The sequence below is a fragment of the Aquila chrysaetos genome, chromosome 20, assembly GCF_900496995.4.
Source record: "Aquila chrysaetos chrysaetos chromosome 20, bAquChr1.4, whole genome shotgun sequence".
In the NCBI taxonomy this organism is placed as follows: domain Eukaryota; kingdom Metazoa; phylum Chordata; class Aves; order Accipitriformes; family Accipitridae; genus Aquila; species Aquila chrysaetos.
In genome coordinates, this window is record NC_044023.1 from 4212543 (window position 1) to 4229312 (window position 16770).

At 36.9% G+C, this 16770-nt stretch overlaps 1 protein-coding gene across 7 annotated transcripts in view; it reads right to left on the reverse strand.

Moving 5' to 3' along the window:
• The window catches only part of IARS1 (isoleucyl-tRNA synthetase 1), a 113602-nt gene that overhangs the window by 87457 nt on the left and 9375 nt on the right, over positions 1-16770 (reverse strand). For 5 of the 7 annotated variants that reach the window (XM_029996145.2, XM_029996144.2, XM_029996148.2 and 2 more), the window contains 4 exons: positions 16250-16332; positions 7342-7459; positions 4430-4577; positions 2399-2486 (listed from right to left, as the gene is read on the reverse strand). In XM_029996145.2, the coding sequence (XP_029852005.1) occupies positions 2399-2486; positions 4430-4577; positions 7342-7459; positions 16250-16332 (437 nt within the window). Of the gene's footprint in view, positions 1-2398; positions 2487-2557; positions 2562-3928; positions 3948-4429; positions 4578-7341; positions 7460-16249; positions 16333-16770 lie in introns of those variants that run through there. The other 2 variants (XM_041118868.1, XM_029996150.2) reach the window with 2 other exon arrangements.

The following is a 16770-nucleotide window of genomic DNA, read 5'->3' on the forward strand; positions in this document are numbered from 1 at the left end:
TTGATCTCAGCCTGCCACCTGGTATAGAGCAAGTGTCATGAATTTCTCCCTCAAGGGCCTAACTGCCTGAGAATTTAGAAGTGAGCTGAAGAAAGAAAGAAGTTAAGAGTAGAAATGGGAAAGTTCATTTCCATGAACTTATACACACATAGATCTAAATCTTTAAAAGATCCATTCAACTACCAGCTACCTCTTCATTGTCTCACATCTCACATTTGAGAGAACTAATTTATTACGTAACATGAAAATTGGAGCATGACCAAAAAAAAAACCCATCTTGAGAAAACTGTAGCACTAATACAGAAAGAAGAAAAATACACTGCTCTGCAAGGAGAAAAAAAATTGCTAGCACCTTTATGCAAAGGTATGGGGCGGTGGGGGGGGGGAAATCAAAGATCGGGGGCGGAAATTAGAAATACAACTAGCCAGGGACATAAGCAATGACAACTGAAACCTGTGTACGATTGTCTTAAAGAACAGGTACTTCACAGTTGTGATCAACACACCACACCAAAAAAGGCTGAAACATTCAGTGCATTCCTGGATACAGAATTTGTAGTATTCCATTAAAAGAAGGATTTGGAACCAAAAGACAATAGATAATAAGTTTAATACACCTACCTTGCTTTTTTTTTTTTTTTTAAAAGTCTAAAGGAAATGCATTCAGAAATTTTTAAGAAAATAGAGATCTTTTCGTAGAAGGCTTAGTTTTTAGACACTGAAGAGGTTTCAAAAGACTGGAAAGGAACACAGTACCTACACTTCAAGAGAGAAATGGAGTACTGATGGACCTAAAAACCAGTCAAGACTAGCATAACAACTTGATTCAACTTAAGTGATTGAACAGTTTTTAAAAAGCAAAGTGCTAAAAACATACAATATGAATTTGTCAAGAATAAGCCACACCAAGCCAAATTACTTCTTTTTAGGCAGACCAACTAGCTTAGATAGCAAGCAAGCAGATAGATTTAAGTCTTAAGGTTAGTAAGACTTTTGACACTTTGACATACCATTCTGACACACACAAATATTTTAACTGGGTGACTGTATGTTTACATGGACACACAACCACTTTGAGAAAAAAAAAGTTACTGTTAATTCAGTATTAGACTGAAAGAAAATTTCCAGTGGTATCCTGGCAGAGACTATCATAATGCTGACACTATTCAGTGTTTTTACTGATGACTCTGAAAGAAGGAAAAAAATCTGGAGATCAGAACTTCTGTCAACCCTGAAGAGTAGACCACTGAATATCATCTTTATAAATTGAGTACTGACTTAAATTGCTACAGAGTAAATGATAGACGAAGAGAACTCAGTTGGGGGGGGGGGGGCAGACAGAAATCAATGCAAATACAAAATAAGAACTACTCAGTTGTCACAGTACGAGGCATCATGGTAGACAACATCTTAAGCAAACATTCCAGCTCTATATTCCCCTAATTCAATGACTACATGCAACTGCTTAGCTGAAATAAGATGTATCCTTTTTGTAAATGTTTATGTGTAAAGCTTTCAACTGCTTGGTAAAAAAAAAAAAAAAAAAAAAAAAACCACAACAAAAAAAAAACCCCACAAACAAAAACCTGATGCCAGTGAAGAAGGGTTGTTATTCTCAAAAAAATTTCTAGTCTTTTTGTTTTGTTTTGTTTTATTGTGGTTTTGTATTGTGTGAGTTTTTGCTGGGTTTTTTTTGTTTGTGTGTAGGGTTTGTTTGCTTTTTTTACCCACTGCACAAGACTGAATAAAGTAAGCAAATAAATATTTGTTGTATTTTACCTCTTTAACAGGTTAATGTTTTATATAAAAGATTTAAGAGAAGCCAAGCCACATATTTTGCTTAAGAGAGCTACAGAATTTAATACCTATGTCCCGTATCCAGTCTGATTTATTAAATAATTTGTATTTTTCCACAGAACCAAGATGAATAAGCAGTCTTCAGAAAGCATTAATTGCCACTAACTACGTAACTTACATAGACCATCCTATGGAAGCAGTATTTGCTTGCTAAAGACAATGGTTTTGCTTTTGCCCATTTCCCTTTAAATAGTTACATAAAGTTTAGAATGTGTTCAGCATTTGGACAATCTCCAGGGTTTTTTTGAGACTTTTAAATTAATGTCTTTCTAAGAAAACACACAGGAAAAGGAAGGACTAAGTAACTTTCCCCACCACAATACCATGACCCAATGAAACTTTTATTCTATTTGTAACTTCACGTCAAGACCAATTTGTTCTAGTAAATTTCAATCTCTTTTATAGATTTTTGCAAGATATACACACACATGCAGGGAAACCCATGTTTAGGTAACTGCAAAATCCAACTTCTTGAAACATTTAACTTCTGATCTATAAAAATACTGGAAGTTAACAAGTGTGTAATAATTTATGTACTTGCCTGTCAAGTATCTCATATTCACTGTCAGATTTGTACAGTGCTATCAGCCTAGATTCCATCAAAATGTAAATCTTTCCTGTGGCATTATCTAGAATAAAAAATAAAACAATAAGTTACATAAATCTCAATTTAATACCCTTATTTGCACCATCATGAAACCTCTCAATTTATGCAAGATAGTATCATATTAGCTATAAAACTGCCCAGAATAATCCTGCTGATCAACCACTAGCCACTTAATGGTTCTTCTTCCCCACACAGCCACTTAATGAACACTTTCCAAAAGTTAAGTTTAAACAGAAACCACGAAACCCAGTCCACTGATTTTCAGTCTGGGTTTGGGTTTTTGTTTTTTTTTTTTTCCCCCGAGCAGCAGAAATACCCTACCTTGTCTATTATCATTGTTGCAAAGAAAAGCAATTGAAAGTTTCAGTATATGAAACAGAGGGAAACAATTGGAAGATGGACAATTACTACATAAAATCAATATTATTAAGTTGACATTAGGGGTTACGATTGCAGCTGAGTACTGCTGCCTTTCTGAGATTTACTATTCCAATCAATTTTATGCTTGGATTTCTTTTTAAAGTAAGTAAATACAAAGTGAAACATTATGAAGGAAACCCATTTTCTCCCCCCAAACAACCTTCATCTCTTAAATTCAGTTACAAGTTTTATTCAGACTACTACCCTACCAACTTAGTCAGCATCACTATCGCACCAATAGACTGTAGGCCAAAGACATCCAAGCCCAATAACTCAGCATCTCAGGCAGGTGTAGGTGTTATTTCTGAAAGTACTCAATAAATTTGGTCATCTCAAAAAGAGTTATGTTAAAATCTTTGAAAACTGAAACATACTTAGTTCTCTCTTAAAACAAAGAAAACCCAAACACATGGAGTTCGCTGTAAAAGCCCCTGCAACTTTTCATGTTTAACACCTTAGGCACACATTAGATTCATGTGGTTGTTGGAACTGGAAATTATATCTTTGGCATATTTTTACTCCATATTAAATGCCACCATTAACTTGACTATCTCTTTTTTTCTTTGTTTAAACATACACTGATAAGTCAGATAAGGTAAGCAATTTGGGAGAACCTGAAAACAGCAATGCAAAAAGTACTTTCATCCAAATTCCTGCTTACTATTTTATTTAAAATTTTTTTAAAAAAGGGTTTTGTAGATGAAGATATAAAGACAACTGCATTTCAAGGATAAAATAAATTCCTTGCTCAAGTGAAAAGGAAGACACATCATAACATACTCCATTGCCAACTGAAAAAAATAGAACTGCAAACCCTGGAAAACTACTTGAACCAGTAACAAGAAAAGCAACAGCCTAGATTGTTTAATTTAAGCACACTACATGGTCTGTTGCATACAATTCCTGAAGTGCTGGGTGCTCTCATGAAAGAGATTACCTTATAGCACACAACTTGTTTAGCCAGGCGCAGCCAACTGGTCCATGAGTAAGCAAGCCAAAGCACTTGGTCAAATGTACTCTTACATAGGAAACCACAGTACATACCTTGTCTTACATTTGTGCTAAAAACCACACTTCAGTCAGGTTGAGACTAGCATGTGACACCTTGCATCTGCTATGGGTTAAGAGTACAGAGACGTTCAGTTACTGCAACTTAGCAGTCATGTAGCAGTAACTCATTCGTGAGTCTGAGCCCCAAAAGAGGAGGGAATCAAAAAAGCTGGGACACGCAGTCACACTTCCCTGTCTTTCAAATATAGCGTGACTTTAAGAAGACAGATGAAACATTTGCTCTTGTTCTTTATTTCGTCTATCAATATTTTTTAGGGAACAGGCCTCACAATGCATGTAAATAAAAATAGCACAGCAGTCGGAAGTCATCAGCCACATAGGAAGTAAATGTCATCCTTCAAAATAACACTGATCCAACCCAGCAAAGTGCTATAAATGTAGCATAAAACAGTCTATCATACAAAATATAAGTACGTATTCACAGGCACTGAAAAAAGAAGTGTTCATTATATGTCAATTCCAATTAACACTTGCCTCTCAATTTTACATATTGCAACTCTGGATTAACACAAAGGGCCAAATTACTAGGCAATGTCCAAGGAGTAGTTGTCCAAGCAACAAGAGAAACACTTGCATCTTCATCCAGTGGGAAGCTCACAGTCACTGAAGGATCTTGAACGTCCTTAAAAACAAGATAAAGTCAAAGGGGGAAAAAGAGAGGGGGAGAAAAAAGGTTTACTGAATGTATTAGTGAGAAAACACAAATCTTAGAAGTAGTAACTATTACTGCCATCCACCAAAACCTATATTGCAACTTGCCTAGTTCATCTCTGTAGTGTTAGAAGGGGAAGTGGTAGCATAAGAAAGTTTGAAGAGAACACCAGTCACAATGTTGCTCTACTACACCAGTGCAAACTGTCAGTCCAACAAGGCCACAGGGTTAAAAATTCAGATTAGTGGTGAGATTTAGGGAATTAGCTGCCAAAACACCAAAGAGAGCTGAGTGCCAGTTCCCTCAAGTACCTCTTTTAATCCCATTTTAAAAGTTTATAATCAATCTCAACTGTCAAGAAAATCGGCAGTTTCTCAGATACTGCTACACAAAGCCTTTTCCCACCTTTTCCTCTAGAGTCAGGGAGTAGGAAGAATAGCCATCACTTAAGAAGATGAAATCTCTTATTAAGAAACTGTTGTTAACAAGGGGGAAAAAAAGTTTGGGGTACTTAAAAATAGAAGTATGTCAATATTTAGGAGTAAAAAGATCTCAGCAAAGGAGACCTTTGTCAGCTACCCTATAAAACTTTGCCTTCAAATGAGTCAAAAGAATCCCCTGAAAACAAGTTTTTCTTTCAGACAAGTACAATGCTATTCAGTCACTTCACATTTCACATATTACAAAAAGCAGATCGAAAAAGCAAGTCTCATCTTGCAAATGTGAAATTATCACTATTAATTTTAAATGCCAAACAAAAATGGGTGCTATGCACACAGACCCTAAACACATGAATAAGTTCTATCCCCTCATCATGACTACTGCAAGGCGCTCTGGTTTCTGTCCAGCATCATGGAACAGTTAACGGCATCATGGGACAGGCAGCTATTTATGTATGAGCTAAGGGCTGCTCCAGAGGGAATTTTCTGTGAACATCTGGTGCAGTCAACAGTAAAACATAAATATTACATAACTCTCGAACCACGCTCAATACCAAGCAAAGATTGAGCTATCACTACAGTTCTGTCTCCACCAATTGTTAAACAACACTGTAGGCTATTCACTTCATTTTCTGAAGCACTAAAGTTGACCAAGTAGATAAAAACAACTGGCAAGCCATAAAAAAATAACATCCAGGCTGCCAAGTAATGGCATTGTGTAATGTTTTATCTGTTCACAAAATTATGCCTGCTTTCATCTGAAGACAACACTTCTTCAGTTAAATGTAACACAAGCTGTTGACATAGTTTACTCAAGTATACATTAGACATCTAACTCAGTTTCTGAACATGCTTCTTATGTCCTATTTCTCATGATTTGTATCCTGATTCCCACAGGATCAATAAAGAGAAGCCAAAGCCTGCTTTCCACAGTGAAAAAGATAACAGCTGCCTTACATCCAGAAATGACTGGTCTTGCCAACAATAAATCATGTCAGCTTACGGACCCTCAACATTTCAGTCTTCAAAATACCACCTCTAGCAGACAAAAAAGATAATTTTTGTATGAAGTGGCAGAGCAGCACACCCTACAGACACACTCTACTGGTTCTACAGTAAGAAATAGCATCTAAATATTTCACTAAGACTCAAGAAGAGAAAACAGCTTTGGTCTATGGAAAAGGGGCACACACACAAAAAACCACCAGAATAGTCTTTGTTCTAAGGAAAGCTCATTAATCTGAGCCTATATGAAATGTCAGTTAATAAGTACAAGCAAAGTAATTATTTCAGTTGTCACAGAGTCAAACATCAAGATAACTTTGCAGGTCTCACTTTAAGTCACAAAACCTTTATTCTTCTGTATGGTTAAATAACCCTCAACAATACTGAAAGCTCTAGTATCTGTGGACTGCATTATACTACAAGTCTATATTTAAACATTTGTTTTAAAAACACTATTTTTGGCCAGCAAATTGGCCTTTTTTAGGCAAAATGTAAAAAAGACCATCTGTACAATTTGTGCCAGCTCTCTGCCGTAACAATGTAAGTGAAAGATTTACGATATAAAAATATGGAAGCCTGGGTGGGGTTGGAAAGGATACAACACCTCTGTCCACAAACTAACATGAAATTTGGAAAACTGGGACACAAGTTGTGCCTTCACATATGTGAACATGAGTTTGTTGCAAATGGGAAGCTGCACCTACTATATCTAATCATTCATTTTCAAAGGAACATCTTATAAAACATAGTATACCATGCATTATATTAGGTAAAACATCTCCTGTAATTTCTCAATCTAAATTAATGATTCTTAGAAGAACTATTATCCTACTGCTCTACAACCAAATGCAGTCTTCGACAATTCTTATTAATCCCCTCACAGAAGATTTCAACTCTGCCAAGGACCTTCCTCTTTTCAGATCTGCACAGACAGGGACAGTTGCAGCTCTTAGATAAGTATTTACCACAAAAACTCAACACAGTGCAATACTCATCTTGAGACCCCAGAGAGAAGGTGAAAGTAATTTACCAGACTAAAACAAAGTATGTACTTTATGTGTCTGTAAGCAGTAACTAAGAAGAGGGAAGGCGGCTAAGATCAAGTGATCCAAACAAATACAGGAAAAGATAATAAAAATTAACGCATTTACCTAAATTTTTACTATCAATTTGGAGTGTAATAATATGCTTATGTAGCATCAAGCAAAAAATACTAAAGCTTTCCAAATCCAAATTGAGGACAATAGAGAAATCTGATTGCAACATAATGTACACATATACTGACTTACCTTGTAATTCTGGTGGGACTCAAAGTTTGACAGTGGGGTGTTGCATGCAGTTGAAAAAGGCATGACCTTAACACCTCTATACACCAGTCCTTTGTCATACAGCTGCTTGAAAACCCACCTGGAAGTAAACAAGGAATATGGAATAGCACTTGACATTTCAAATTTAGTCAATCAACTGCAAAATGGGGTTCTGCTCTAGCTGGAGTGCCGTTCTGAATTACACCTTTTTTTTTAAACAATCAATCATCAACTAAACACAATATTTGCAAGTCAAAAGAAAAGTGATAAATTGATTGCAACTGTATTTCTGGCTGATTTTTAGTTTTAGCCGATTCCACCAGCTTGGTTTTCCATGCACTGACTGCACAGCACACAGTATTTAAATGAAACAAATCCATACCGCTGTTTAATCTCTCTCAAATTTCTTGAATACAGACCACCTGAAATTTTAACTATTAACAAGGCTGGAGTCAGTCATAATTTAGAGAGAAGATGTATAGTGACGTGGCTGCTCACTTACCACATGATCTTAAGCACCTACTTAAGCAACCAGTGCTACAGAAGAAAGACAGATACAGGTCAGAAATACCTGCAACCCACCCTGAATAAATCCTGACGATCTGAAGAGCATTTTCCACAAGAGGGCACAGCTAACCACGCAAAGTAATGAACTCAGTTTTATGGTCCCACAATTTACGTTAATGTTCTCTTTTATTAGCTCATCTCACCCTGGACTCAGCTCCTGTCCAAGATCAGTCTCACATCAAGCTTTAACTCTGCTTATAAAAAATCTTCAATACAGCCTGTAGCATATTTGGATTCTTACATCTTCTTGAAATAATCAAGACAGCACATAATATTACAATATGACAAACTGAGTCAAAGCTCAAGAGGAACGGAAGCTGGAAGAGAAATATACTTCACATAGCAACTCATCAAGTGTCTATGTGATGGACAAAAGCCTTCGTTTCTCTGTATCTGAAAACTGCAGGGTTTGCTAAAGGATCATCAACATTTATCAGCTTATCAGGTCTCACTGACTTGCACGCTTAGCGGTATAGTCTGCAGGTTGGCTGCTGCAGGAGAGGGCAAGCCTTAAATAATCATGCCAAATTCAACTGAAAAATCAGAGTTTCTGCAGAGTCTGGTCATTTCAAATTCCACATAAAAATTGTTCAACACTGCTGACTTTAAAAACTCCTCTACTCAAACTACCTTTCAAACCATCCTGATCACTTTTCTGGGTCCCTTTCCAGATAAATAGCTCATTGCTAAGCAACCAACCCCATCCTGGCAAGCAGCACTTTCTTCTGCAGGCTGTCATTTTGTGCTTGAGAATCTGGACCTGTATTTAAGCCAGTGTCTTGCCTTCTATGTTTGAAATCCTAACCTTCAAGACAAAACGCAACTAGATTACTACACTGATTTCTATCTGCAGCCTGAAACAAGAACTTCAAAAGATATGCACTGGCTTGTCATGAAAGTCATACAGTATCTTAATCAGAATACTTATTATCCTGCAGATTAGACAGTTGGAGAAAATACAGACTGTCATATGGAGAAGACATGCAGTTCACTCAGATTCATCCATGGGCCTCTAGCACAAGTCCAAAATTTCCTATGAGTGGTCATTAACATGAGAAAAATTAAATAATCTGAACTCCAAGATGGATAAAGGCTAAGAGACCCCCAGCAGCATCAAGTTCTGCCACAGAGGAACCAAACCCAGAAGTCTTTCAGAGCTATGCACTCCAAAGGTGCCTTACCTTACACATACAACTCAAAAGTAAAAGTAATGAATGTCACCCACATTCAGGCAAGTTGTGGCTGCCTGACCCCTAACCCAGATTCAAAACATAGCAGTGAGTGCATCTGTTTTACAACAGAGACTGTGTCAACTTAAACTTGCACAAATATAAATATAAATCAGTATTTTATAAAAATGATTTGTGAACATAGCTTCATCAGCTTTCAGCATATACATTTGAGCTGGCTAATTGCAGAAGTTTTTGTGCAAGTTAAAAAAAAAATTTTAAATGTATGCTTACCACCTCAGAGCATAATTAATGCAGACTGTGACAAGTGACAGCACTTATACTGAAGGTGTTCTACTTGCTTTTCAAAAACAGTTAACTAAAATATCTATAGAAAAAAGCTCCACTTCATCTCTACTTTCTAAAGAACACTGCCTACTAACAGCATAGAAGAAAACTACTCAGAGAAACACTGAATATTTAATTCAGCTGTAAATATAACTGTAAACTTCAGGAAAGGTGAACACTAGATGGAGCTGCCAAGTTCAAAATCCAAGCCAGCATCTCCCTCTTGTGGTAATTCTACCCTATTGCAAACCAAGTGCTGTTTCACTGCTGAACAAGACAGGCTTTCAAACCACATCATTCTTCAAAGCTCTCATAACAGTTCATAACGACCACTCATTTGTAGTTTATCATAACCACTTCTCTCAGACAACCATTCCAACATAAGTAGAATTGTGATTGAGTCGAGACTGCTGCTTGATGCAATAGCCCTCTTATCACTACAAAAGGCTGTTCTGTTATCCTGAAAAACACCTAATTGGTTTCCTTAACAAGAAAGCTTCTGAGAACAGTTCTTGTGTGACCATCAGAAATGCACAGGAGATGACTCAAAGAGCCTCCTGCTAGCAGCACTGCCCACCTAAAACAAAGCAACTGCCAAAGAAGAACCTAGCTCTAACAGTATGTGTCACTTAGAGGAGGATATCATGTTTTGTTTAAAAATTCAACACATTATATTTTAGACAATAACATGTCAAACAGTATTTTAACTCTTTTGTTTGCACAATGTTGACAATTTGCAAGAAAGAGGCGCTGGGTTTGTCAGCCAAAATTGAAACTGCAGTACTTTCTGAAAGAAATACACGAACAAAACCACAGAGCTCCTTTCTACTGATAATCAGAAAAAGTTCATTCACAGAAGTTAGAAATTAAACCCTGTTACCCTAAATTCTGCTATGTTTCTCCTCAAATATAAATAAACTTAGTCGCATCCTCTCAGCTATGGCAGCAGCACTTATATACTCCTTTATTGAAGAAAAATGAGGTTAGGGAAAATGTGAACTCAAGATGCATATTTCAGCTACTTTTTAACATAGAATCTTGTCCCTAAAGATGCAAGGTAGCTTTAACTTCTAAAAAGCACGACACAAACTGAAAACACACGTTTGTTGTTCCTAAAGTGTCATGAAGGGATGATACAACTGGTTCAAGCCCTGTCAGTAACCAAGACTGAGTTACTTTTATAGGCATAACTTCCAAGAAATTAGAACTTTGCTACAACATTCATTGATCCAAGTCACATACACACCATGCAAACACCACACTGACAAAGGGAGTTTTTGCTTCCAAAAGATACTGAATCAGTCAATGCAACACTCAAAATACCCTTGGCATCGCACACAAAATCCAATATCCCACAGTATCCTCTAGCAGATGCAAAATCAAGTTGCCCTCTTCAAACACGTACATTCACTTCATATTGAAGAAAAGAATTTGACCTTAGAGCTTCTCAAGTTCTTAGTGCCATTTCTTTGGGGTATCAAGTGATTTCAAGTGATCAGGTGGTTCTGTTTACAATAACTCAGTATCTAATGCTTTTCTAAAGGTCTGAAAACTAGCCTTCCAGAAAAATGAAAGTACTTATTACTGATACTGAGAAATTATTTTCCAGCTCATGTAAAGTGCTTTTCCCCCTTTTTTTTTTATTTTTAAAGGAAAAAAAAAAAACAGGAATTGTAAACCCAGTTACTGACAAAGGCTAAAAGTAAGCTGGGCAAAATATTACAACTGCAGGATCTAGAAGTGTATGATTTCAACACATTCATGGTAGTACAGATAAACAAAATTATTGCTGTATGCCCTAGTATAGGTTCATGTCAAGATAAAACGACAATTTACCAGCCTCTGTAGACTAAAAAAACAAACAAACAAACAAAAAAACCCACCACCTAGAAAACCACACACAAACACCACACTATGTAAGAAAAGTCCTGTCACCTACACAGTTCAGCAAGCAGACTGCATCCAAACAGCACCATAAGCAGCAAGGATTTGAGGAAAAGGTTCTCCCGTGACTCATGAGCAACACTTGAAAGACAAAATGAAATCAAAAAGAAAGCAACGATCAAAAACAGATGCATGGGGACAAAAACTAGAAAAAAAGTATTCAACACTGGACATGAATAAAAAAAAAAAAGCATAAACGTAAGAGGAACATTAAGTCCAGTAACAAACACAGACAGCCTGCCTTTAGAATAGCATGTTTAAAAGACACCTTAAAGAAAGGAAAAACATTTATTCTGGGGCCTAGGAATCATCAGTACAGAAGTTGTCAAGTCTTATGCTCAACTACCAGTGAAAGCTTTAAAATCCCAGCATATAGAGATCATTCTGCTCCAGGTCTACCCTCCAAGCGCTCAACTAGCAAGAATGAGGGCATTTCCTGATGTTATCTTTGGATCAGTGTGTTAAATGATTCTGGCTCAAGCCACAAGTGCAAAATACCTGTACAGCAAGAAATACAAATATCTAAAACTGATACTAGACTTACCCCAAAGGTCATCCAAGCATATTCCTCCTTCAAAACACAGGGAAGGAGATAAAGTAACAAGGACTTTCCAGTCCTTGGTAAGAAGAGAACAACAAGGGGAATAGAACAATAAATGCGCAAAAGAAATAAAAATACTAGAAAAAATGCAGATAGCTAGTACAAAAATGGACAAAACAAATTTCTTATGAACAGTACCTCTCTAGAAAATCATTAAAGAATCATGGAATACACAAAATGCGTAGTGATTCCTATTAGGACCCAGGGAACAGTTGTTCTGAAATCATTCTGGTTTAATGCTGGATAAACGATAAACTCCACATGCAGGAAAAAAAAATGAAGTCAGAAAACAACTTCTACTGCTTACACAGAAGAGGAAAAAAAATAACATAACAATCCAGTTGCTTTGGTCTTTACAACAAACCAGTCCTCCTTTCAATGGGGAGTCCCCATTCAGCTTCTCACTAAGAAGGGCTAAGGCAGCTGTACACTGACATTTGGTGACAGAGTTCATCTTGAAAATAAAGAGTACAAAAAAACATCATGCCAAAATGAAAGCAAAGCTACATATAGGGAGTCAGGCAACTCAAGGCCAATGTTCCAGTAGCTACCTACAGCCTCTTCGGCTACAGCATAGATGTAGTGCAATGGCACCCCAAGCCTAATGCTTCTACAGAACATCAAAGGGCAGGGCTGCAAGGCCATACCTGGTAAGGAAGGAGAGAGAGATCCCCCCTCAATAACAATCCTAAAAGGAAATCTGAAGCTGGAGCAACTGAGATGGGTCTGGTAGACGGAAGGCAGAAATGGACAAAAAGCCCCATTACCAAAGGGAGCTCCATACTGCATTTCCACAGTAAACAGAGCAGTTTTCAGCATATAGCAATGATCTCAAACATGCAAAGTACCAATTTGCTACCAAAACTAGGAATGTTTTTCTTTCTCTCCTCACTAGTGTTATCACAAAAGGACTCAAGAGTATCTTCTTAGGGTACAGAAGTAGCTAAGATGTGTTTCCGCTACCAGTACTACGTAAGCACGCTGTGGTTTCGCACTATACAAGCAAGTCTTTCAAAAGATACACGAAGCTTTCAACGGTTTTGAAAATTGAATTACGCTCAGACTGCAATTGCTAGATTTAGCCACTAGATGGTGATGGAAGTCTGTTTAACTAACCCTAACGTTGCGCAAAGGAGGAAATGAAAATCCCCAGTCATCAGACCCAGCAGCATGCCACAGCTCTGACCGCAGAGCTATGCCTCAGCACTTCACAGGCTTTTTTTCCTCAGCGGCCAGCGAGAACTGTTCTTGAGGTGCAAACTCGCAGCTGGCCTGAGAACTATGTAATAGGCCAGTAGTGAAGACAATAATTTACTAGTTGGGTTTTTTTTTCCAAAGCTCATATACTTCTTTCAGACCAACTGTAAATCAGTAAAAAGTTTATGATCACATCAAACTGCTCTCAATTTCACTGCATCCATCTCATGAGCTGTAAAAAAGAAAAAGCAAGAATATATTGCGTGTTTGTTCCACACCAGCTCAAGAACATCATTCTCATTGTACTGTTTTCGGTGAAGGATACGCTTTCATTGAGATTCAAGCTGGCTGCAAGATGGATATGCAAGTTCTACAGAATTAGAACTTAGAAGTTCTATTTAACTTATTCCAGACCTGAAAAACTGTTGCAGTATCACCTCTTACCAGCACCAACATTCAATGTTCCCCTGAAAAATTCTGCCACAATGCCACAATTTTATCATTGGATGAAGTTTTAAGTCAAAATTTAGCAAGCTGAAAATTCATTCTACTCCATCGACAACCATATGGCACAGCACCAAAATGCTTACAAAGCAGCCATTTCCAACAAACCCATTACAAAATACGAAAAAGAAAGCTCTCTAGCATCCTGAGCTTTTACAGCATCTCTACAAAACAAGATATTAATAAAATATATATTTGGTGTCTGAGTCCTAAACTATTTCAAGTCTAAATAATTTGGATAAAATCAGCCACCACTGGAAACAACATTTATCACAAGTATTACATTAGCTCACTGAACTCAACATAAACATCATGGATGAAAACATCGTGTTTCATAGAAAGCTAGACATTCCAGTTGAGACCACTCCAGAACTGCAAGCCTTAGTAAGAGCTAGAGATAAAAAAAAAAACCAAAAACAAAAACAAAAAAAAAAACACCACAACACAACACACCTAAACAGACAGGTTTAGCTGATTAGAAGACTAGAGACAAAGTCCTTACCGTATTTTAACAACAAAATTCATGGTTGCCATGCTCACTACCATTATTATTATCGAAGTTTTTTTCTGGGCCTAAGAGCAGCTTTCTACTCCCACAGGCAAGAAAAAAAAAAAGATAAAAACACTGGACAGGCCAATATTGTCACCAGGTTACAGTCAATGCAGAAATTTATCTGCAGTTTCTCTTTTGTACTTAGCTGGACACTAAAGTTTTAAATTATTTTTTTTATTTATTTAAGGAGGAACTCGTATTAAAAAAAAAATCCAGTCAATATGAAGAGAACCACCCTAGAATCTACTGTTCAAATAAACACTCCTAATGGACATAAAATAACTTCAGTAACACAGATTTTCAGTTTGATGATTGCCTAGGTAACCATCTGATTTTTTTAGAAAATTGTACATTATCCTGTCAAAAGCACTACTGTAACTACAGTTACAGTGCTCTCTAAGAATTATCTCCCTTTGCCTTGAAACAGGCATTCCTTTTCCATTCCCCTCCTCCATCCACTCTATGCAAACACTGGTGGTTCCACCTCCTGTTCGACTGTGAGAGCAAGCTGGCAATGGCATTGCAACATGCCCCTCCAAGACTTAGAAGACTTCAGAAAACCCAGTTTTTAAAAACAGACTTCTTAAAATGTATTTCATTACATGATTACACAGAAAGTTGATAGCACCAGGAAGCAAAAAAGTACAAAATTAAGGGGTTGACTGCCTTTATACTTCCTGAAATCTCATACCACAAAGATTTCAGATCCCAAGTTTCTATTTCAGAGTCTGTATCCAAAGTAAGCATCAGAGACAGTAACCTCTGTACACCAGGTGAAAGACTAGAAATTTTCTTTCAAAGGCAGAAAAAAACACAAAACCAAACAAACAAAAAAAACCCAACACCACCAAAAAGAGACAACCCCCCCCCCCCCAAAACAACAAACAACCCACCAAAAAAGGCTTGGACTGTTGAGAGAGACCCTGCAGCTAGTTCAAGTCAAGTTTGTTTTTTAAATGGTCCTTGGAAGATGCTAGTTAAACAATTTAAGGTGCCACTAAGTATTTTTATAATGTATAAAAGGAAGGTTTCTTGTCAGTCTTAGCTTTATTATCATGCAGGGTTTCTTCAGCTAAGTTAGTTAAACATCTGCTCCCTTCCCACCATCTTTTCAATGCTCATCAAAAACTCACTGGCACTTCAGCCCTATAAAACAGCTTCAGACACATGTAGAAATTCTGTCAATCTTTTGTCATAACTATATGTAACTAACTATACAATTAAAGGTTACTAGTAAAATTAATATTAAAGAACATCAATAATATGTTAGTATGCATATCATTTGCTTTTCAATGGCTTTTTGTCAGCACATACTCTGCTAAACCTCTCCCTGCAATTCACCTTGTAATTCTATCACCTGAAGGACTCAATGTTGCCACTTCTTCACTGTGTTAGGTCAATTTGATTGACCTATAAGGTCATCTTGTCTTTTGGAATTCCAACAGTCACCCTGAATACATTGCCAAAATACCCAAACTTTACTTAGCTCTGCACCAGGAGTCCAAGACAGTTGTCAAACTATGCTGCCAAGAAAAAGATAGCAGCAGATTCCCAGCCTCTCAATTCAGGCTTGAAGAAGAGGTTTAGAACTAAACTGAGTTCGGTTAGTTTGCCCATTTGCAGCTGACAGTGTGAAGAACATCAAGAATGTAGAGATATAATGCAATTTCCTAAACCAAGCAAGGAACATACTAGTAAATCTTCAGAATTGCTTTTAAGTTGCCATGGAGCAGTAAGATTTCAGGGCTCGCTAAAAGCAGTACTGTTGTATTTTATTTTGAAAAGCGTACTATCCTGAAGAAGAAAAAAGTAGGTCAATTAATTCCCTCACTTCGACATCAAGAGATTTCACATCACCTTAATTACTTTGCCCGCTGTTTATCTGAATTTGGCATGTTTCAAAACAATTCTAGTGATATATGGACCAACACAAGTTTACAACAATTGAAGCCTTCTTAACATTTCAAATTCAGAAAGCATACATGCAAAGTATATAAGTTAACTTACCACACAGACTCCATGAACTCAGGATAAAGAGTTTTATAGTCATTTTCAAAATCAATCCAGCGTCCTAATCTGGTAACACTGAACTGTTAAGAAACACACAGATTGAAAGGCGTCTTAACATTAAAGATCATGATACATTTCCAGTATTTATTCTGTGAAACAGCTTGATTTTTAAGTGTGGTGTTTGTCCCATATCAATGAAACACATCTATGAAATATTTTCGCCTGACAAGAGTTCCAAACAGTGTATTTAAACAGGCAAAAATAGGCAAAAAATGAAATCATAAACATAATTGTTTAGAACCAAGGTCACACAACAAGCAAACGTGTTCAACACTACTAAACAGATATGGTGGGTCACTTGGATCATTCACCAAATAGAAGTGCTGGATCATTCAAGGTTCAGCCAAGGTTCAAATGCCTGAAAATTGCTTTTGATTACAGTCTTTTGCTTCTATTTTTAAAACTACTCATTGCAGAGATAGTCAAAATCCAGAACACATAGTCTATCAGCTTTCAGT